Source organism: Tamandua tetradactyla, chromosome 2 (assembly GCF_023851605.1).
Source record: "Tamandua tetradactyla isolate mTamTet1 chromosome 2, mTamTet1.pri, whole genome shotgun sequence".
Classification (NCBI taxonomy): domain Eukaryota; kingdom Metazoa; phylum Chordata; class Mammalia; order Pilosa; family Myrmecophagidae; genus Tamandua; species Tamandua tetradactyla.
In genome coordinates, this window is record NC_135328.1 from 193206872 (window position 1) to 193230034 (window position 23163).

At 36.2% G+C, this 23163-nt stretch overlaps 2 protein-coding genes across 4 annotated transcripts in view; one reads left to right on the forward strand and one right to left on the reverse strand.

Moving 5' to 3' along the window:
* Positions 1–14202, reverse strand: part of RBBP4 (RB binding protein 4, chromatin remodeling factor) — a 19574-nt gene extending 5372 nt beyond the window's left edge. The window contains exons 1-11 of one of the 3 annotated variants that reach the window (XM_077150454.1): positions 13985–14202; positions 12805–12952; positions 8989–9134; positions 3180–3353; positions 2743–2858; positions 2461–2621; positions 2240–2366; positions 2019–2096; positions 896–972; positions 713–770; positions 514–624 (exon numbers count right to left, since the gene is read on the reverse strand). In XM_077150454.1, coding sequence (XP_077006569.1) covers positions 514–624; positions 713–770; positions 896–972; positions 2019–2096; positions 2240–2366; positions 2461–2621; positions 2743–2858; positions 3180–3353; positions 8989–9134; positions 12805–12863 — 1107 coding nt within the window. In that variant the 5' untranslated portion in view covers positions 12864–12952; positions 13985–14202. Of the gene's footprint in view, positions 1–513; positions 625–712; positions 771–895; positions 973–2018; positions 2097–2239; positions 2367–2460; positions 2622–2742; positions 2859–3179; positions 3354–8988; positions 9135–12804; positions 12953–13533; positions 13684–13984 lie in introns of those variants that run through there. The other 2 variants (XM_077150453.1, XM_077150452.1) reach the window with 2 other exon arrangements.
* The window catches only part of ZBTB8OS (zinc finger and BTB domain containing 8 opposite strand), a 25645-nt gene continuing 16307 nt past the window's right edge, over positions 13826–23163 (forward strand). Inside the window, exons 1-4 of the mRNA XM_077150455.1 lie at positions 13826–14422; positions 21641–21665; positions 21936–22057; positions 22266–22348. Of these exons, the coding sequence (XP_077006570.1) occupies positions 14290–14422; positions 21641–21665; positions 21936–22057; positions 22266–22348 (363 nt within the window). The 5' untranslated portion in view covers positions 13826–14289. The remainder of the gene's footprint in view (positions 14423–21640; positions 21666–21935; positions 22058–22265; positions 22349–23163) is intronic.

Below are 23163 nucleotides of genomic sequence, written 5' to 3' on the forward strand. Positions count from 1 at the left end.
TTAGTCTGAAACATAGAATAAAAAGCAGTGTTAAGTAGTCTTGCTGCAAAAGGCAGCAACACAACACACCTCCTTTATCTTAGATATTGTCACACTGTATGATCTTTCAAAGTGTCTAATGCTAGCAGAAAAAGTGGCAAGTGAGTTAGATCTAGAGGTGAATAAACAGTGAAAGAGAACAATGGAAGAGTTTCAAGTCTGGTTAGCCGAGAAAACATTGGAAGCTTATAGAAAACAGAAAAAAGGAAGAGGAATGGAGAGTAAGGAGAGGGGGAGAAAGGAAGACTTTCAGTTGTGTTTGGTTGAGTTTGAGATACCAACAGGACAAACAGATAAAGGCAAAGAGCAGGCAGTTGAAAACAACCTGGAAAATGTGGAGGACAAGAGCTAAAGTCATATTTGGGAGTAAAATGAACAAAGATGCCAGTTGTATTCACGAAGTATAGAAATAAAAGTGACACTATGTCTCAGTTCTCTTACCAATTTAACTCACCCAAATAAATGACCACTTACCATCTGCCACACTTGCATGATATTGTCTTCTGATACAGAACAAATCACCCAAGGTTCATTGGGATTCCAGGAGAAATCAGATATCTTGGCAGTGTGACCACCATGAATAAACTGAAAATGAGAAAACAAAGATATGAAACGCAGATAGGGGATAATAAATTAGAGATTATTTTAACACTGCTCAATTTTGGTAACATACCAACAATTCTGGTGGCCCATCTTCTGCATCTTCTGGAGATTGTTCCTCTCCAATTTTACTACAGCAAAAAGATTTTAAAAAGTCAAAACACAATAACCTGGGTAAATAAAGAGCTTCATGAAAGTATATATAAAGAAAATAAGAAAATAACTCCACAGGGGGAGTAACTAATACACGACTTACCTTAAATCCCAGACATTCAGTCGACGATCAGTACCACTGGAAGCCAAAATAGTTTCATTATGAGGTGACCACTGAACCTACATAAGGAAATAAAGAAAACAGCAAAGACAAGTATTAGAAAACTGAGGGAAAAATACTAAAAAAGCTTTTAAAATTTAGAAACTTTAAAAATAAAAAAGAAGGGGAAATCAAAGTACTATAATGTACAAACCCTAATGTAAACCATTATAGTACAATTGTAAAACTGCAATTTCATGAATTGTTGCAAAACTACCAAATTAATGCAAGTTGTTAAACCTTATTAGGTGTATTTTACACATGTTTTTTCTGTAAACCTTGAACTTCTCTAATAGAAAAACAAAACAACAAAAAAGTTCCAAAGACCTGTGTGTGTTTGTGTGTGTGTGTATAGAGTGAGACTCCATACAGCAATGATCTTATTAAATACAAAAACGTTCAATATACATGTAAATTTTTCTGTTTAGTAAGAAAGTACTAGCCTCATGGTACAGAGAAATGGGCATCAGTGACAGCTATAGTAGTCGGGGAAAATATAGGTACTCTCCAGGCAAAAACACCACTATAAGCAAAGATAAAGAGGCAGCATGAAGACAAAACATTCACTGAAGAAAGCTGGATAGCTGAAAAAAGTAAGAGCTTGAATGCTTAGGCTTATGACTCACCTAGAGCCCAGTTCAGGTATCACATTTACTATTAGAATTCATCTGCACTACCCTCAGGTTCCTAACACTCACAAATCAACCTTTTATTGTAGTAATTTCCCAGGAAGCCTTTCTTCAATAATAACATTTAAGCTTTTTGATAGCAAAGACTACTATACTGTATTCCTCATATTTGGAATTCCTGATTCCAAATAATCAGGTACTGGTTTTCTTAGTACCTCTTGATGACCAATTTGAGAAAATATAGAAACAATGAAGGAGGAAAAGCAATTCCAATTCCCATAGGGATTAATATAGGTGTTAGTAAATTTCTACTATTTATAGCAATGGAATAAAGCATGAGTGTACCAATTCACACACCCTGGAGGTTTTCCTTAAAAACAAAAGAGAACAACAACAACAAAACAAAAAGCAGTTTTAGTTGCATTAGTTTCTCCGACCTGGAATATCTCATCCTTATGTGATTCAAAGGAATGCAACTTGAGTTTCAGATTTCTCAGATCCCACAAGGCAACAGTCTAGTACAAAAAGAAAAGGAAAGCAAAAGCAATCAATTTCTTTTAGGGAACAAAAAGAAAACCTGTAACTAAAAATGCTCTTGCATATTCAAAAGCTGAAGAAATTCACCATTTTTTTCTTAAGAGAAACCAAATTAACTGACCTTGTCAGCTGATCCTGTGGCAAGAATGAACTCACTATAAGGATTGAAAGAAAGGCAGTTCACTTCAGCAGTGTGAGCATCAACTGAGTGGCTTGGTTTGGAAGTATTGTTTGAACGAGTATCCCAGCTGTAGGAAAAAGAAAATTTTAAACGGGTGACCAAATGTAAAACTTAGGTAACACATTAAGGAAAAAAAGAAAGAAAAAAAGGATTCTACGCACATCATAAGTTTCTGATCATCAGCAACTGATCCAAACAGAGACTCATGAAGCAGATGCCAGGAAACATCTTCTACTACAGCTGTGTGCCCAGTAAAGATGGTCTTAGCATCCACCACTTTTCCTTCCTTTGGAACGGCACTGATATCCCATAAGCAGATGGTCTTAAATGCAAAATTAACCATTATAAAAAAGATCATCCTCTCTACCCCCCCCCCCCCGCCCCCCAAAGAAACCAACTGATTTCTAGGCCCAGATTTGCTTCAAAATGGAAAGAATACACACATGGTCATCTGAAGCACTAAGTAAGTGCCCACTAAGATTTGGGTTCCAAGAAAGCCCATAGCCTTCCTTCTGATGTCCACGAAGACGCAAGTCTGGGTTGCACTCTCCAGAAGGGTCTGTAAAGTAACAAATATATGAGGATGATCTAGTTCACTGGCTCTTTGGATCTACTAAGCATAAAGAAATACCAATAAAGACATAATTCTTAACATTTGTAAGCGATATAAAATGCAGTATGATCAAATATGTAATACTTAAGCTGTACCATTATATTCTATATAATAAACATTCTTTTTTCATGTAAGGGAAGAAGCACAAAGAATAGCTCCACATATCAATATAAATCACAAGATATACTAAACAACTGAACTCAAATTGAGTCAAGTAATGTATTTCTATAGTGACTGATTTGCATCTGAACGGAAAAGGGCAAGTACCTGGTTTAGAAGGATGTTTCGTGTAGTCAAAAACAAGAACATCACTGGATGGTGTTTTTGTTGCAATGATGCAAGGGTTCTGCGGCATATAACGGGCCCTGTTCACTTCTCCTTCATGGTTAATCTTGATTTCTATTTCAATTTTTCCACTAACTGAGCCAAAACCTCCAAATTCTGTGAATAAGATAAATTAAGTGCAAATGAGGACAAAGCAAGAGCCACAATATTGTGTATGCACACACACACACCACTCAAGTTTATAGACAATGGCAAGGCTTTTTTTCCCAGAGAACTGATACAATATTAGAAATAACTTAGACATTTGTTAGCACTATTAAAGTGTTTTTATGCCTCTTCATTTGATTCTTACCACAACCCTACATAATAGTCAAGAGTTAGCTCCATTTCAGATGGGGAAATGGAAACTCAGAGTACCTACAGTAATTTGCTCATGGTGACATGACTAAAATGGTAGACCCTAAACTGAATCCCTATTTTTCTGATTCATATGCAAATAATCTTTTAGCTATATTTACAACTTCAGGTAGCTGTATACCTCATAAAAAGTATTATATTACTATTTGAAATTAAGCAATACTGCCAATTAGACTTAAAAAGCAGTTTTTAAATCTCCTTTAAAATACCAAATGAAGTATGGTAACTAAATAAAACCTAAATTACTATTTTAATGGCTATTATGTACAGAGTGCACTGGCACTAAAGTGTCACTCTTAAACCATTTATCTCAAGCTCTAGTTTGGGACCCACTTTTTGAAATACCATCACACTTTATCTTCTCCCTAAAGTATCTTTCTCAGCCCTGAGAGGAAAACCAGAGCTACAATTGCTAGTTTCATTTTCCTAACCTCCCACTTACACTTGCCAACTGAAGTACTTGGTTGAAATAAACCAGGTAGGCTAGTACCAGACAAAAACATTTTTAATTCATATTTGACTACCTTATGCACTTAGGAGAGTTCTCCCAACCAATTACCATTACAAAATGTACTACAATATAATTTGTGACTCTATAAACCTTGGCAAAACAATAAATAAACAAAGGCAGTTAATGATCAAAGATCAAATAATTATAGAAAACAGCATAATAATGTAGAAAAAGCTCCAAAGTGAGAAACAGACCTAAACCTAACTAACTGGCTCTGTCACTTAGTAGCCTGATGATTTCGGGAAGGATTTCATTTGTTCTGAGCCTCAAATATCTTAACTATAAAGCAAAGAAGTTGTGAGAGGTAAATAAGAAAGTATAAATGGGAATGCTGTCAATAACACTGTTGTATCTCTGAAGTAAAGGACAAAAGTCTTGAAGAACAAGGTCATAGACAGGTAATATAGATTGCATGAAATAACTTTCAATTTCAAAATAATTTATTTAAATAAAAAAGCAAACGTTTTAAACAGGCTAAAAATCTAAAAATAAAAGTTCAAGACAGATTCTAAACAAGGAAAGAAAGCAGCAGAGTAAGTTTTTTCTAAAACTAGTACAAGGCATCTACAATGTGCAAAAAAAGGCATGATATAATGCCATAATCTCAAGGAACTTTTAGTCTAAATACAGGCAGAAAGTTAAACACAAAACTACATATGACCAAGACAAAAAAGTATAATTGCCAAAAAAGAGGCACCATTAATAAGGGAAAAGCAAAAGCTGGCATAGAATCCACAGAGCAAGATTCATGATATAATGTGCGATACTGCAGTATCGGGCATATACAACGCTGCAAGTGCCTCCCTAAAGGTAGAGAGCAGCACAGTAATAAGTCAGCTTAACAGTATTCACAATTTAGTTCTTATACAGATGAGGATTTACCCACTAAAAAAATAGGGGCTAAGTCAAAACCAATACATGAAAGAGCAATTGTGAAGTAGGAAAGACAGGTTGAGATATCAATGTACAATAAACTTAATATCAAGATTCAAAAATATCATCTTATTTGCTTCTCAACATAAAACACTTTTATGAAAAATTGAGGCAAAACATTCATTAAGTGAAAATGCACAAATCTGGAGTATATAGGTGTGATAAATTTTTGTTTATTGTATATATCAGATGAATCACTACCTAGATCAAAATATACAACATTTCTAGGACCTCAGAAAGCACTTTCATGCCCTTCCCAAACAACACTCCTTCCAAAATGAAGTAACTTCCAATTTGATTTCTACCACCAAACCTTTTGTTTTAAGCCCAAACATTTTGAAACGTGTAAGAATTAACAGGCCATAACATTTTGAGTCAAATATCTAAAACGTTTCTCCATGATTTAATAGTTTATTATATGTAACTCAGACAAAAACACCAGATTGCTGTTTAATTCCCAAAACAAGATGCTAAAAATAGCATCATATGCTAAAATAACACAAGTAGCATTATTAACTAGAAGATCTTGGTAACAGAGTCTGAAGTAAAATTTTACATCTAATTGAATTACAGGATTTAAAATGTGACTGTAAGCTAGGATAAATCAAATATAAACACATGAATTCTTTTAAATTCAAAAACAGACCTAAGCCTGGTGCGGACCTTCCTGGCAACGTGGGACAGAAATCCTAGAATGAGCTGAGACTCAGCATTAAGGGATTGAGAAAACTTTATTGACCAAAAGGGGGAAGAGCGAAATGAGACAAAGTGTCAATGGCTGAGAGATTCCAAACAGAGTCGAGGTTATTCTTAGGCATTAAGTAGATATCACCTTGTTATTCAAGATGTAATGGAGAGGCTGGAGGGAACTGCCTGAAAATGCAGAGCTGTGTTCCAGTAGCAATGTTTCTTGATGATGACTGAATAATGATATAGCTTTCACAATGTGACTGTGTGATTGTGAAAACTTTGTGTCTGATGCTCCTTTTATCTACCTTGTCAACAGACGAGTAGAACATATGGAATAAAAATAAATAATAGGGGGAACAAATGTTAAAATAAATTTAGTTTGAAATGCTAGTGATCAATGAAAGGGAGTGGTGGGGGTATGGTATGCATAAATTTTTTTTTCTGTTTTCGTTTTATTTCTTTTTCTGAATAGATGCAAATGTTCCAAGAAATGATTATGATGATGAATATGCAACTATGTGATGATATTGTGAATTACTGATTATATATGTAGCACAGAATGATCAAAATAGGAATGTATGCATTTGCTTTGTGTCTTTTGGTATTTAAAAAAATAAAATGAAATAAAAATTAAAAAACAAACAAACAGAAACACACCTAAGCCTGATTCTTTGAAGCTGCTTGCCTTCAATTACCTCAAACCAAATGAGGTCAAGTAGATAGTAATCAATCACAAGAGTAATTTAATCAAGCCCAGGACATTTCATCCGAGAGCAAGGTTTCATCAGAACATAAAAGGGAAGTGATTTGAAACCATTCAAAACCAGGTTACCAGAGAAATATTTGAGTATATGTGGCAACTTAGTAAATGTTAAAAGATGTCACTTTAAACCAGTTAGGAGAAAGGATAAGTCAGTAAATGATATTAAAACAAAAACTGTCTAACCATTTGGTGAAAAAACTTGGATCCCTATTCTATATCTAGCACCAAAAGAAATACCAAAAGGTCAAAGTTTTAATGGTAAAAATATAAAAGTACCCAGAAGAAAACAGGTGAATTTTTAAGTCTTGGAATTGGAAAGGCTTTTCAAGAAGTGACAAAATCTAGAGGATATAAGAAGTTCAAGTACTTAGGAATCTACAGCTTCTAAACAAGCCTGAAGTCATAAAATAAACAAAAAATTATCTGCACCCTACTTATTGGGATAATTTTCCTTGTATATAAAACGATCACCCAGAAGTAAAAAATGGGCAAAAAAGAGGCAGCTATTAAGTCCAACTATGGTAAGTCCATGGGAAACAGGCATAAACTGATATGCTGTTGGAGGGATTGTGAATTCTTTTTGAAGGGCAAATTGGCAGTATCAACTACATTTGAAAATGTTCTTGTCTCTTGGTAAAATTAACCAAGACAGTGTACTATTGTTTTTATACATACAAACACACACACCATCAGTGGATCAAACCAGATGTAGATCCAAACAAACAATACAGTTATACAATCATTATCAAAGATAAGGGCTACTGCACTACAGCTCAACAACTTCAGGTATTTCCTTCTGGCTATTCTAAAACACTAGACACTAAAAAGAAATGTTTATGTAATGAGTCAGTAGTCACAGCCATTTGTTAAATCCTAATTTCTCAAGGTTTATCTCCTCCCTCTCATTTGATCTTCCCCTCAATCTTCTGGGATACCTGGGCAGTGACCATTTTAACTTCTTTTAGTGCTGGAAAGGGGTGCTGACCTTATGGTGTAGAGGAATGAAACTGGTTGATGTTCTTGGAAAAAATGGTACCTATGAGTTTCAGGGTTTATCAGGCATAGGATCAACAGGAGGCCTTAAGTTTCTGTAAATATAAACTTACTCTTTTTCTTATAGAAACTAGGCCCAGGGCCTTCTCTAGGGTTTTCAAGACAAAGACTGTTTTTGAAGCCAAAAAGAAAACAGAAACCACTTAAAAGTCAATCAGTAAGGGTTAGTTAATCATGATATACTTTTACAACCACTGAAAAGTATATATGTTACCATATACTGACATGGAAAGTTGTCTGATACCAAAATATGTTAGATCCAAAACAGCAAATTCAAACTTGCACTACATTTGCTAATATTTCCAGTAACGAGAAAAATGCCTGGTGATATAGTAATCACCCAACAATATTCACTGAACAAATGATTTATTATATAGGATAAACCACTCAGACAGGCTCATGAGAGCACTTTCATTGTTTTATATTTGATTTTTAAAAAACTATCATATTACTAGTCAGAGTATTTGCTTTGTGCCTCAATAACCAAAAATCCTATTAAAGACAATTTATCCTCATTCAAGAGAAAGGAAGCTGAGGCTCAGAGAAGCTAAACGATTGAATGTAAACTACACTGCCAGTGAGTGGCAAGAGAGGGTCTTAAACCCAGGTCTTCTAACTCAGTTCTTTCTGGTCCATCACAGATGCCTACCCAGAGAAAAACTTTCTAAAATTATTCTGCATTCTGTACCATACAAAGCTAAATAAATTGCACACTTACAATTCTGCAAACAAATGGAATCTGAAAGAGCTTATATTTAAAAAACGGATTATGCTAATCAGAATCTAAGAAATATTAAACATCTATTATTATTATTTAGAGTAGAAATCTCAATAACAAGAGCTAATTTTCTACCTTTTGATAGTAACTTGGGTTTGAGAACATTAAAAGAAATTCACCAATTTCTACCTCTTCTGTAAAGAGTAAGCACTTCATGAGATGCAATCAAACCCTGAGAGTATCTCTTAAAAATATGGCATAATTAAGTGGCTGGTTTAAATTTAATTTCTTATATACGCAGTGCATTGGCAAGTCATTTGTAACATCTCAAACCCAGAAAGAGTAATTTAAGACAGTATTTCTTAATCTTTTTTTCATCATCGCCCTCAAATAACCTTTTAAAGTTTTTCCCCTATAATTATAGCCCCCTGACATTTTAATACCATAGCTATCCTATATATGCACTGCATCTATCTATGCTCAAAATATAAAAAGAGTAAGTTTTTTCACCCCCTTCCCAACAATCAATTTCACCCCCTTCAGGGCAGTATTTCCTCTTTTGAGAATATATAGATGCATAGCAATAAGATTTCTAACTTGAAAGTCTATTTTATCAAACGATATATTCTTTTTATGATAATTCAAACATATGATGAAAAATAGAACTCATAAACCATTCTTTCACTTTCACCTTTAAAATTCCTACCTCCTTTCTCACTGTCATAGTGTGATGCATCAAACTGAGCATCATCATTAGGGAGCTGCACACTGGCTATTACAAGATGGTTCTGTTCATCCGATGTGTGTGTCCCGAGGACAAGTCGATGAATGCTGAAATCTTTTCCTTCTGGTCTGCAATGGCAATGTATGGTTATTATTCAAATTAGTATAACCAATACAGATCATAAAGGTAGTGAGACACACACACACACACACCACTACAGATCATAAAGGTAGTGAGACACACACACACACACACACACACACACCACTACTACTACCAGAATTTGAATGGAGAAAGTCATTAAGAGCCCTATCTTCTATTTTTACTATTTCATCCACAGGATCAAGTTCAAAGAGGAATCCATAGTATTATACGCCTTAACTCGGCTAAAAATTTACACTTACTTTGTGGGAAATAAATGCAAAGTCTAATGCAACAACACATGAATTAATTACTCACCCTTTACAATGGTTTAGAGGGAAAGAAAACAATTGTTGAGTATACTAGCACTCTAGTTTATTGAAACCTTCATTAAAAAAAGGAAATAAGATTAGGCAAAATAACTCTGTCCAAGTATTTACTTAAGTGCTTAATCAATGAACATATTATGCTAAATGTATGAAAAGAATTAAGATGAGATCCTTGTCCTAAAAAAACAAACAAACAAAAAAAAACCCAAGGGCAATTAGGCAGTCAAGTACACAAATAACCAAAGTACAAGGCAATAATAATCTAAAGAAAGGGAAATGAGCAAATGGAAAGCTTACAAAATGTCAGCCACCTGGCTAGGCACTTTACACATTTTATATCATTTAAACTCTTAAAATGATTAAACACTTAAGGATGAAGATACTTGAGGTTCATTCAGGAAAGCTAAGCAATTTGCCTAACATCACACAACTATTAAGTAACAGAAATAGACAGGGCAAAACCTAGTGGGAGAGAAAGCTAGAAAGCAGGCAGAATCAGACTGTTTATGATCTAAAACTTCTGGACTCTAACTGTAGGCATCAAGGAACCATGCAAAATTTCTGAGCAGCTTCACTTGAGTTACCTCAGAAATTAATCTAACAATGTAACACAGTGGTTCTCAAAGTGTGGGTGCATCTGGGAAATTTTTTGAAATGAAAATTCTCAGGTCAGCTCTACCTACTGAATCAGAATCTTTGGATATGTGGCCCAGCAACCTGTTTTACAATACCTCCAGCTGATTATGATGCACATTAAAGTTAGAGAACCATTGTGCAGATGGGAAATATGCTGCACAAGTACAGCAGAATTTATTAAAGCTTATAAATTGACTGCACTATCAAGTAGGGAAACCAAATTATGATAAAGTGCTCAAAAATTGTCAGCTACTGTTATTTTGTGTAAAACAATGACATACACATGAATTAAAAAAAAAAACTAAGGAAGGCAGAGGTGTATTGTATCGGAAGTTTAGTATAGAACAACTGTGATTTTTTTTTTAAAGGAAATGGATAGGGATATGAACAAAGATTGGAAAAAAACAAACAAAAAAATGTAAACCCATCTTAATAGAGCTAATTATTTGTGATCCTCATCTTAAAAACAAGAAAATGATGTTACATTGAGTAAAATGCAAAAAGAGGTCTGGAGCAATGTCAGACAATGCAGAAAGACTTACCTAGATCTGCAAAAGTAGAAAACTAAGATGACAGTGCACAGGATTTCAGCCTTGGGGAATATAGTCTAGTTCAGTGCTTTCTATATCTGGTTAATCACTACATTACCTGGGAAGTTTTAAAACATGGGTTCCATCTTTTGTTGCTCAGATGTGGCGTCTTCTCTCCAGCCAACACAACAAGCAAACTCACCGCCCTCCCCCTGTCTATGTGGGACATGACTTTCAGGGGTGTGGACCTTCCTGGCAACATGGGACAGAAATCCTAGAATGAGCTGGATTTAGAAAACCTTCTCGACCAACAGGGGGAAGAGCAAAGTGAGACAAAATAAAGTGTCAATGGCTGAGAGATTTCAAACAGAGTCGAGAAGTTATACTGGAGGTTATTCTTACGCATTAAATAGATATCACCTTATTAGTCAAGATGTAATGGAGAAGCTGAAGGAAACTGCCTGAAAATGTAGAGCTGTGTTCCAGTAGCCATGTTTGTTGAAGATGATTGTATAACGATATAGCTTGTACAATGCGACTGTGTGATTGTGAAAACCCTGTGTCTGATGCTCCTTTTATCTACCTTATCAACAGATAAGTGAAACATATGGAACAAAAATAAATGTTAAAATAAATTTAGTAGATTGAAATACTAGTGATCAATAAAATGGAGGGGTAAGGGATATGGTATGTATGAACTTTTTTCTGTTGTCTTTTTATTTCTTTTTCTGAATTGATGCAAATGTTCTAAGAAATGATTATGATGATGAATACGCAACTGTGATATTGCGAATTACTGATTATATACGTAGAACGGAATGGTCATATGTTAAGAATGTTCATGTTTGTTTATTGTTATATATTTTTTTAAATTTAAAAATAAAAAAAGATACATATTATTAAACAAAAAAACGTGTTCCAGATGATTTAGAAGGTCTGGGATGGCTAATATTTGGGACCCACTGGTCTAATAGACATAATTTAGCACATGAGTAAATACGGAATCATCATTCACTTAGGAACTCTGCCACAAGAATCTAAATAGTTTCAACTATCACTAAGAATTTCTGACAGAAACAAATCCATTTATCCTGAACTCACTAAGTAATTCTGATGATAAGCCAAACATGGTTAAATTTCTAAGTATTTATTATGGTTTTAGAAAACATCCTTAGGACAGATTTCCTCATTTGTTCTTCAAGCCACTATGAAAGAAATAGCTTCATTCTTAATGCCTGCTGAGCTGAATCACAGTCTCACAATATTTTGCAATAATCTTGACTTACTAAACCAGAGTTTGAATGAATTTAGATGCTATTTCTTCCTGAAACTTTTTTTCATACTCTTGGGTTGAGGTAAATTTTCCTTTCTCATCATTTCATCAGCACTACTACTCTTATGGTAATTTTAGTTATTTTTACTGTTTATATGCAGGAAATCAATGCAGGGAAATTGATATCTGGTATCCCCTGATATCCGATAGCTACTAAATCCTTAATAAATGTACATTAAGTTAAATATTTAATCTCCTCTATTGCAGATTTAAGCTACTCACTTCCAGGAAAACATGATTAATCTCTATTACCCTCACTATGCCCAACTCCATTCACATGAAAACCATTCCACCTTCACGTTGTTTTCTGCTCTCACCTCCTTTAATTGTAACTGCTCTAACTTTCTAATAACTAATAATTATTAGTTTACGTCTGCCTCTTTGAGTAGTCTGTGTGCTTCTTGAAGGCAGGTACCATGCCATACTCATTTTTTATATTCAACAGTTACTACTGCGAGACTGGGACTGTTAAAGAGTTCAAGCAAGTTCTGCAGAAAGAACTGGACACATACTCCTTTTTGAAGGCTGACAAGTTTTACATTTGGACAACTATAGCTTTAACATGGCTATACACATAATACACACATGTACATAAATCTATAGTTGTAATGTAGCGACTCAATTCAGTATCAGAGGCAGACAATGCCATCAAGTTTTCTCTTGGGTAAGTCACAAAACATTTTCACATTTTGCCAAGTTCTTTGACGTAAGAAAAAAAAAATATCAAGTGACCCGGAGAGAAGAAAATAGGGAAAACAATACGGAAAAAAATCAATGTGAAAAACTTCATGAGGGTCCGCCAAAAGAAAGTTTAAGAGATTCGTATCACCTGGTTACATCTGGAAGCCACTGTGCAGTGAGGCTGGGCCACTCCAGAGCATGGGTCATGACCAAATCATAAAGAAAAGGAGTGTTCTTTTTCCATATTTTGTACTCCTCATTGATCACACGTTCTTCCACTGCGTCATCGAAGGCTGCTAAAGCATTAAAAATAAATGAAGTTAGCAAACACAAACGGAAATCGAACACACTGCTACTTGAGTCGATTCTGAAATGGGGGGAGGAAAAGGGTTGCCCAAAGCCCCTCTAGGCAGTGGCACTAACACTCCTTTACACCTTGGCGGGATGGGGGCCGAAAACTACCCTGGGTTCACCCCAGCCAAACACCCCGTTATCCACTGGGTGTGACGGCTCCCTGGCTCTCGCACGCTCTCCTACGCCGTAATCTACAGTACCAGCGAGGAGGCCCGAACACCGACCCTTGGGGATAGGGAGCCGCGGAATGAGGCCCGGGAGAGAATACACCGATAGGGTGCGCAGAGAGGCTGCCGGGCTGCTCGAGGAGGGACTAAGCACCGCCAGCTTCAGCCGGCTCCGACGGGCAACCCCCTCCTACTGGCGCGCCGTTAGCCCGCTCAGTGGGGAGTTTTCCTCACGCTTTCGACGGTGGGAACCGCATTCTGCAAAACTGGGCCTGCCCTCGCTGTTAGGCCGTGTCGAGGCCGCGGCACAGACATGACTCCCCTCGGCTCTCCTAGGGCGGCCCTGGCACCCTCACCTTCCTTGTCGGCCATGGCGGACAGGCAAGCGAGGGGGTTCGCGGAGTTGAGCGTCGCGGGAGGGGCGGGGAGGCTGGAGGCGCTTGCTCAGCGCGCTCGGCCTCTATTGTTTCCTGCTGCCCCTGCGTGAGGCCCTACTTGCGCACCTTCGCGCCAACATCGGCCAATCGGGGCGTTCCGAACAGTGGAGTGGGCGGGGAGCCACATTCAGAGCCTATCCAGACGCGCAGAGTCGCTTTACGCGAGGCCGAGGCGCGCGCTCCGCCCCTTCCCCTATTCGGCTCTCGCTGACTTCCTTCGATTGCGCGCTCGGAGGGGTTGGTGGGGCTGGCCTCGCCTAGGGTCACGTGACAGAGATTTAGCATTGTACTCCCCTGGGCGCAGCCATTTCCTTCAAGCCAATTAAGCTTGCGACCCCTTCTAAGTACTCAATTGAGAAACCCTGGATACCTTTGGGGGAGGCAGGACGGCTCCTGTCACTCTGACTTAGGTAGTGTCTAATTCAGGTGCCTCCTATTTCCAGAACCTTCAAGTTGTTTGTTTCTTTAATCCTAAAAAAGGACTGATGAATCAAGTGCAGGAAATGAGGACTTGATCATTTAAAAGTGTATTCCAAGCGGCTGGGCCTAAGACGGAAGGCTTAGCGGCTAAACTACATCCGCACGCTACGAAAATGGAGTCCTGGTCCTTTAAAGGTGCGTGCCAGGCGACGAACTCTAGAGCGGAAGTTGTAATGTAGGGCTGAAGTCTGACGGATGAAGGGCGGAAGTAGACTACGCAATGTTCCACTCATGGCGGAGCCGGAGGAAGATGTGAGAGACTACAATTTGACTGAGGATCAGAAGGCAATCAAGGCCAAGTATCCTCCAGTCAATCGGAAGTACGAGTGTAAGTAGGTGACTCTCCTCTCTCTAGATAGGGGCTCACTGGCATCCCCTGGCTTCCGGCCTTGCCTTTCACCCCTCGCCAAAAGTACTTCAGACATGACCTGATTCCTCTGTGTATTGTAGTCTCTTTTGTACCTGTCGGAGTGACGCTAAAGAAAAGAGCCACCTAGTCTGAGATTCGAGAAAATTGGGCTCGCACATTTAGTCTGTTGAACTTTCATGTATAGATACTAATCATGTGTATCTTGTGGATTTTACTAGTGTATTATTTCTAAAGATAACCGTATTTTCTAGTGTTTCGAGGTTGTCGATGTCAGTTATCTCCAACAGTGGGCATGTATCTCCAACACGAGGATAAAGTGTTATCATGTTAGGAATTGAGAAAGCCAAATCAGGAACTTCTCATTTGGTGTTTTATATGGGTCGTGATGCTAATAAAAAGACGTGTTTTTTTATCATTCATTTGCTTAGATTTCAGGCAGATCACATAGCTTGTCTTTGCATCTCAGTTCCATCATAGTGCACATCCTCTACAAACGCTGTTACCATCTCTGAGGAAAATGTAGTTTGGGGAGCACATTTTATTTCCCTGATTAAAATCTTGCCTTGATTTCCCATTGTCCTCTGGATAAGTCTTTTATCATATTTTAATAGTTATATATAGAATTCAACAGGTATGCAGTGAAAAATAAGCCTAGAATAACCATTATTACCATTTTCTCATGTGTATGTGCAAAGATGTCGCAGCATTTACTTTATTTAAAACCAGTTTTCAGTATACAGGATGTTTCTGCTCTTCTGTTACCAGCAGTGCAGCAGTGAATATATTTGGACATCCGTGTTTTGCATATACACAAGTGTATCTGTAGAAAAACTTCCTGCAAGTTGCTTTGTCAAAGGATCTGTGTATTTTTAACTGTAATAGTTATTGCCAAACTGTTCTCCATAGAGGTGTTATAACAGTTAACACTCTCACTAGCAATGTATGAATGTATTTCTTTTCCCACACTTTTGCCACTTTTCGGTGTTATCATACTTTTTGGGTTTTTAAAATTTGTTATGTATCTTGTCATACTATCTACATTTTTCTGATTATAAGTGAGGTTAAGCATCTTTCAGTATGTTTGGGACTATTTGTGGTTCCCTTCTCGGAAGTGTATGTTCATATTCTTAACCCATTTTTGTATTGCATTGATGCTCTTTTATATTTAGAAATTTATTTTTATGTAGGTAAAATTATTAATCTTTTCTTTTTATGGCGTCTGGGGTGTCAATGTAGGAGACCTTACCTAGTCAGAGGTTATAATTCTCTCATGTTTTCTCCTAGTACATGTGAAAATAAAACTTTTATTGAAGTACAGTATGCATATAGAAAAATGTGCATAAATGAATTTTCACAAACTGAATATGCTTGTATAACTAGTGACCTGATTAACAAAATATTATCAGCATCCCAGAAGCCTCATGCTCCCTTCCAGTCACTACCACTCTCACCTGTCATGAGCCTGGCTTCCAACACCATAGATTTGTTTTGCCTGTTATTGTGCTTTGTGTGAATGGACTCACAGTATGTACATTTTTTTTTTTTGCTCAACATTGTATTTGTGAGATTCATATTTTTCTATATTGTTATAGATTGTTCTTATTTCTAATACTTACTGCTTTTTAAAGAAACATTTAAATCATAAATTGATCAGAATTGAGGTAAGGTGGAAAGTGAGTATCCAATTTAATTATTTTCCAGATGACTCACCAGATATTCTAACATCATTTATTCAACAGTTGGTTACCCTGCGATTGAAATGCCACATCTTTATCACATACGGAATTCCCTTACATGTAGTTGGTTGTGTTGCAGAACTTACCGTTCTAATCCTTTATCCTCTCTCTTTTTGTGCCCATGGTTTAATTATTGGGAATTTATGCTATCTTTTAATATCTTGTAGGACAGTTTCTCCCCCAGTACTTGCCCCTTTCTTGCCATTCTTTCTTGTTTATATATAGATAAAAATCAGCTTGTTGAGTTTGAAAAAAAAATTTCTACGGGTATTATTTTTTGTTAATAATAAACTTAGGGAGAATTAAAGCTTTTACTTTGAGTCTTTTTCTCCAGCAATAAGGTATGTCTTTCCATTTGTTCAAATCTTATTCTGTATAACCTCATAGCATTTCATTTTTTTTATTGCTAATGTAAATGACTTTTCTTCCATTATATTATCTCTGTGGTTGTTGATAATATATGTGAAAGCTCTTGAGTTCTATAATTAATTTTTATAATGGCACTTTATGAATTCTCTTATGGTTAGTATAATTTTCAGTTGATTCTCTGGGACAATTGTCTCCAAACTTTTTTCATTGCACATCCTGAATTATGTATATTCTACTATATGGTCATAACCAATGCATTATAAAACATTCAGTAAAAACAGCAATTAGGAATGAGAGAAAAAATAAAGTTTAAAATGTAGTAGTTTAAAATTGTGCAAAAAAACCTTTTTAGTCTCACAAAAATCCCGTTAATATTTTTATATTATGTTTCATGATTATATCTATAGAGATGACCATATATTTACCTGAATTATATGAACAGATTTCCTAAAATTGAATCCTCTTTGCAATCCAGGAATACTAAATCCCACTTAGTTGTGGTGTATTATTACTTTAATGTGCTATTAGATTCTATTGTGAACATTTTTAATAGAATTTTTACACTGATGTAATGTGAGATTAGTCTGTATTTTCTTGCAGCTTCCTTTTTTTGCTATTGACCACCCCTAAATCTACCTCCAAAGTTTCCTTGTAGCCCTGTTGTCCTTTAAGACTCAGATTAGTTGATCTCATGTATTCATTCAGCGCATATTACTGAATACCTATCATTCAGCCTGTATTACTGAGCACCTATCATTCAGTGTGTTACTGAACAGAAATTAGGAAAAAAAGAGCAAAGCAAATATAGATAGTCCTCAGTTTCTTGGCACTTACAGTGTTTAATCTTGTTTCCTTCAGGAATTCTTACCTGAACCCCTTAATCTAGGTTAGGTTTATCTCTTTTTCTCCTATAGTAGTAACAACTCTCAAAGTATGGTTTGTGGGCCCTAGAAATGATGTCAAAACTATTTTCACAATAATACTAAGTTGCTAATTGTTTTTGTCACTGCTTTGATATTTGATACATTGGTGGTGGGAAAACAGTATTAGGTTAAACTTCTGGCACTTTAGCACAATCTGAGGCAGCAAGACCAAAAGTAGTCGTAGTCATTGTATTCTTTACCACCACATACTTGCCATTAAAAAAAAAAGTCATTTTCACTTATGAATGTCTTTGATGAATCAGTAAGAATTACTAATTTTATTAAATCCTGACCCTTCAGTATACATTTTTAAAATAATCTTTTTAATGAAAGCAAAAGTATTACAAAATGTTTCTCCCATATGTGAAGTAAGATGGTTACCTTGAGAAAAAAAACTTATGTAATAAAGTTGTAAGCTGAATTGGCTGCCACGAGTGTTTGGCTGAGATTTTCTTGAAAATAGATAATGTGATCTGTCCTCAAAAAAAAAAACAACTGACGTATTTGTTGCCAGTGATGAAATTCAAGCACTCAAATGAAAATTAGGATTTTGGAAAACTCATGTCTGCTATCCTGAGCTTGTTGGCTTCCCAGTACTTAAAAGACTTTCTGATGAGATTGGTGATAATATTAGCAAAATATGTTTTTTTAAATTTTGTTTAATGAAAAGTGGCAATATTATCTGTGTAACTCAGCGAACTAATATTTTCCAAGTAACTAGTGCTTGATATTACATAGTCAGGCTTGGATAAGATCCATTCAAAGTGCAGAATGGATTAATGGATTTTAATGTTAGAGTCATTATTATGGCTGCAGATTCCACATTGCAGTGACTTTTTAAAAACTACCACATATTGCATTTTAGTGTAGTATCAAAGAAGAATATCCATAATTATTTGAAAAAGCTATTAAAATGCTCCTTCCATTTCCTCCTAGTTACCTATGAGGCTAGGTTCTATTCATGTTCTTAAACCAAATAATGTATTATAACACATTGAAAGCCAGTCATTAAAGGTCTTTGTAAAAATGCCAAACAATGCCACTCTTCTCACTAAATATTTTTTTGAAATATACTAACTTTTCATAAAATAAATAATTTATGTTAACATATAATGGGCTTATTGTTATTTTTATTTTTTTATTAATTTATTTTATTTATTAAATATATCAACATATAAACACATTCTTACCATATGATCATTTCATTCTACATATATATTCAGTAATTGACAATATCATCACTTAGTTGTATATCATCATCACGATCATTTCTTAGAACATTCGCATCAATTCAGAAAAAAATCAAAACAGAAAAAAATTCATACGTAACATACCCCTTACTCCTCCCTTTCATTGATCACTAGCATTTCAGTCTACTAAATTTATTTTAACATTTGTGCCCCCTGTTATTTTTTTATTTTTAATCCATATGTTTTACTCATCTATCAATAAGATAGATAAAAGGAGCACCAGGCACAAAGTTTTCACAATTACACAGTCACATTGCGAAAGTTATATCTTTATACAATCATCTTCAAGAAACATGGCTACTGGAACACAGCTCTACATTTTTGGCAGTTCCCTCCAGCCTTATTTTTATTTTTATTTATTTATTTATTTTTACATGGGCAGGCACCAGGAATTGAACCCGGGTCCTCTGGCATGGCAAGCAAACATTCTTGCCTGCTGAGCCACCGTGACCCGCCCTTATTGTTATTTTTAAATGAATTAATACATTAAAAAAATTTTTCGCAGTTAACATTTCTAATATGGTAGATATTGATAGGTATGACCTATATAAATGAAAGCTCTTTGGGGTCTGCAATAATTTTTAAGAGAGTGAAAGTTTCCTAAGACCAAAGAATTTGAGAACCACTGTACTATATAGCCACCTGTCATTTTCTTGTTAAACTAGATTTTAAAATTGAGATATAATTTACATATATTAAAATGCCAAATTGTAACTGTAAAGTCTGATGGTTTTTTATAAACAGCTATATCTCTGTAGCCAACATTCTGATTAAGACTTAGAACATTTCCAGTACCCCGGAAAGTTCCCCTTCCACTCATTCTTCCCTCCCCCTACCACGCCTTAAGCTAAATTTCTATTCTCTTGCTTAATTTTGTCTGTTTTTAGAGTTTTACATAACTAGAGTCATACAGTATGGACTGTTTTTCTGGCTTTTTCACACCACATGATTTTGCAGTTTATCCATGTTGTTGCATGTATTAATAGATAATGCTTTTTTATTGCTGAGTAGTAGTTCATTGTATGGTCATACCTCAGTTTACCTATCCTCTTATTGATGGACATTTGAGTTGTTTTTAGTATTTAGAAATAAAGTTACTCTGAACATCATTCTTGTATAGATCTTTTTGTGGATACGTGTTTTCATTTCTCTACCATTAATACCTGTCATTTTCATTAAAAATTTTTTTAAATTGTGGAATATAACATATATGTAGACCAGTGATCACTTTCAAAGTACATTTTAACAAGTAGTTACAGAGCAAATTTCAAAGTACGGTATGGAATACAGTTCCACAATTCAAAGTATTTCTTCTAGCTGTTTTAATACACTGGAGACAAAAAAGAAATATTACTATAATGATTCATTGGTTTTACTCATTTGTTTCATTATGTCTTCTCTGTTACAACTCCTCCCTCTCATTTGATCCTTTTCTCAATCTTTAGGAATATTTGGGCAACGTCATTTTCTTTTAACTTGACATCTCTGGTTGTCAGTGAGCTCTTTAGTACCTAAACATAGTAAGTTCTCATTGTATAGTTTTGAGTGAATTAGAGATAAATCTGAACCTTGCCTGCCACCCAAAGATGTGTTAAGGTGCAAAGTATACTAAAATGAGAGTCAGAAAAACCCAGTTGTAGTCGCATATCTGCCTCTGATCAACAGTGTGGACCTGAACAAGTGACATAACCCCTCCGGATTTCAGATTTCTTGTGAATGAAGGAATTATGTTAAATGTTCTCCAGGCTTCCTTCTAGTGCCAATATTCTGTGGTCTTAAGTGGGAAGAGTGAATGAAAGTCATGTGTGTTAGTTAGATTCAGTTGTCAACTTGGCCAGGTGAGCATACCTAGTCTTGTTGCTACAGATATAAGCCAATGGTACGTGAACCTCATCTGTTGCTAATTACTTCTGCAGTCGGCTAGGAGGCGTGTCTGCTGCAATGAGTGATGTTTGACTTAATTGGCTGGTGCTTAAATGAGAGAGCTCAATGTAGCACAGCCTAAGCAGCTAGGCATTCCTCATCTCAGCACTTGCAGCTCAGCCCAGGCTTTTGGAGATGCAGAAAGACGTCACCCCGGGGAAAGTTGTTGGAACCCAGGGGCCTGGAGAGAAGACCAGCAGAGACCATCCTGTGCCTTCCACGTAAGAAAGAGGCTCAGTGGAAAGTCAGCTGCCTTTCCTCTGAAGAACTAACAAAATAAATCCCCTTTTATTAAAAGCCAATCTGTCTCTGGTGTGTTGCATTCCGGCAGCTAGCAAACTAGAACATCATAATACAGGTGAAGAATAGACTCGCAAAATATTGAGAAAATAGATCCACTAGGAGCATGCTGCAGTCACAGTTGTTACTTTCTGGTGTCCCTTTGAAACTCAGGAAAAACCTCATAATACGTATTATGGGATTTACTTTCTAAAATTATTGTATCTAAGGTTAGGCTAGCTATTCATGAAAAGGTGAGGTAGAGAAATGGGAATTCTATGTCTTTGATGGTAATGCAGTTCTTAGAATTTTGATCATTTACATAATAGATATTTAGAAAAGATAGTGATTTGGTTTGCTGAGGAGAAGTAAATAATGGCAGGTGATACCATTTGTTCATTGAGAAACAATAATGTAATAGACACTTTTTATATTACCTAGAATACCAGGTCCTGCTGCCTTACAGAAATTGTCATTCACTTAAACATAAACCTCGATTAAAAAAAAATAAAAACAAACTCTTACCAAAGCAATTAACTTTGTTGTATAACTGGATAGCAAAAGTTGTAGGATGCCCCATATTTCCTGGCTCTTCAAGAATGATGTTGTTAAAATAATGAACTGAAATTATTTCCTTGTGATGTATTTGAAAGTCATATTTAATGTCTCATTAGTGTTTTTTTCTCTCTTCTTCAGATTTGGACCATACAGCTGATGTCCAGTGAGTATAAAATTTGTTCCTTTGAAATAGTGTTCTTAAATAGGAAGTCTGAATGTTTCAGTCTTGTCCCTAATTTTCATTTTTCTCCTGTTTTGGTTCCTTAGAAAATAAAATTAAAAAAATGGTAGTTTGAAAACACCCAACTTCAGTGCCATTGAATTAACAGAGACCTTTGGTTTTCCTCTTACAGTGATTTATTTTGACTTTGCTTTCAAGTTTTCCCTCTCACAGTGGATTAATATTACAGAGTGCGTTAATGTGTTTCTTTAGGTTACATGCATGGGGAGATACTTTGGAGGAAGCATTTGAGCAGTGTGCCATGGCCATGTTTGGTTACATGACAGATACTGGGACTGTTGAGCCCCTCCAAACAGTAGAAGTAGAAACCCAAGGTAACTGATTCATTCACAAGGAAGAACTTGTTATACAAGGTGTAGTATTTACATAATTGGGGCATTTTTTCAAACTTTTCACAATAACAACAGGGTTGATTATGAGCCTGTTCTTCTTTCAATTAGCTTAAGAAATTCACTGCACCTTAAATTAAGAGACCAGAATTATTAAATATCATGTTCTTATGGTTCTATTTGTTCTGTGTAGGAGATGACTTGCAGTCTCTTCTGTTTCACTTTTTGGATGAATGGCTTTATAAATTCAGTGCTGATGAGTTCTTTATACCTCGGGTGAGTAAGGGTTTTTCTTTCTTTCTTAACAAATGAGTTCTTATATTTAAAAATAAACACTTGGTTTAAAATAGAACACATGGAGCCAAGATGACAGCTTAGTGAGGTGTGGGATTTTGTTCATCCTCCAGAGCAGCTAGTATAAGCCAGGAACAGTATAGAACAACTGCTGAGGCCATATCAGTGACCACCAGTCTGGACAAGCTGGACCAGCTGCGATCCCCTAGACCATGAGTCTTCCAAGCCACGGCAGCCGGTGCCCATCCCCCACAGGCTGCTTCAAGAGGGGAAAGAAAAGGGGCTGAGCTCTACCAGGCTCCAATTTATGGAATTAATTAGCAAATTCTGACTACTAAAATAGACCCCCAGCTCAGTTGAACCTCGAGTAATAGCTGAGTTTGCTGGGTTTTGCCCCAGCACAGAGGGGGCAGGGCTGACAGAAAAAGAAAAAAACAAACAGGGTTTTTTTGGATCAGACAGCACAAAATACTTGAAAGGATCTGGGCCCTGAAGGAAAGGAGGGGGCACATAGGACGTCGAGATACACAGAGCAATATACCAACTTAAGCTCTTGATTGGCAAACCCAGGGGTCCTGCTCTGAAAAGGATTTTTTTTCTTTTCTTTTTTGTGGCTGTGTTTCTACGGTTTGACTGCTCTTTGGATATACCTGCAAGGCTTCTCAGGTTCCAACTGTCCCAGGCAAGAGTGGAATTAAGCTTGTCTGAGAGCTTGTCTGTAGATTGTGCCCCAGGAGAGGAGTGGGGCCCAGATCAGGTGGAATCCCTCCCTCAAGGAATTCAGACCCCAGGGTCTG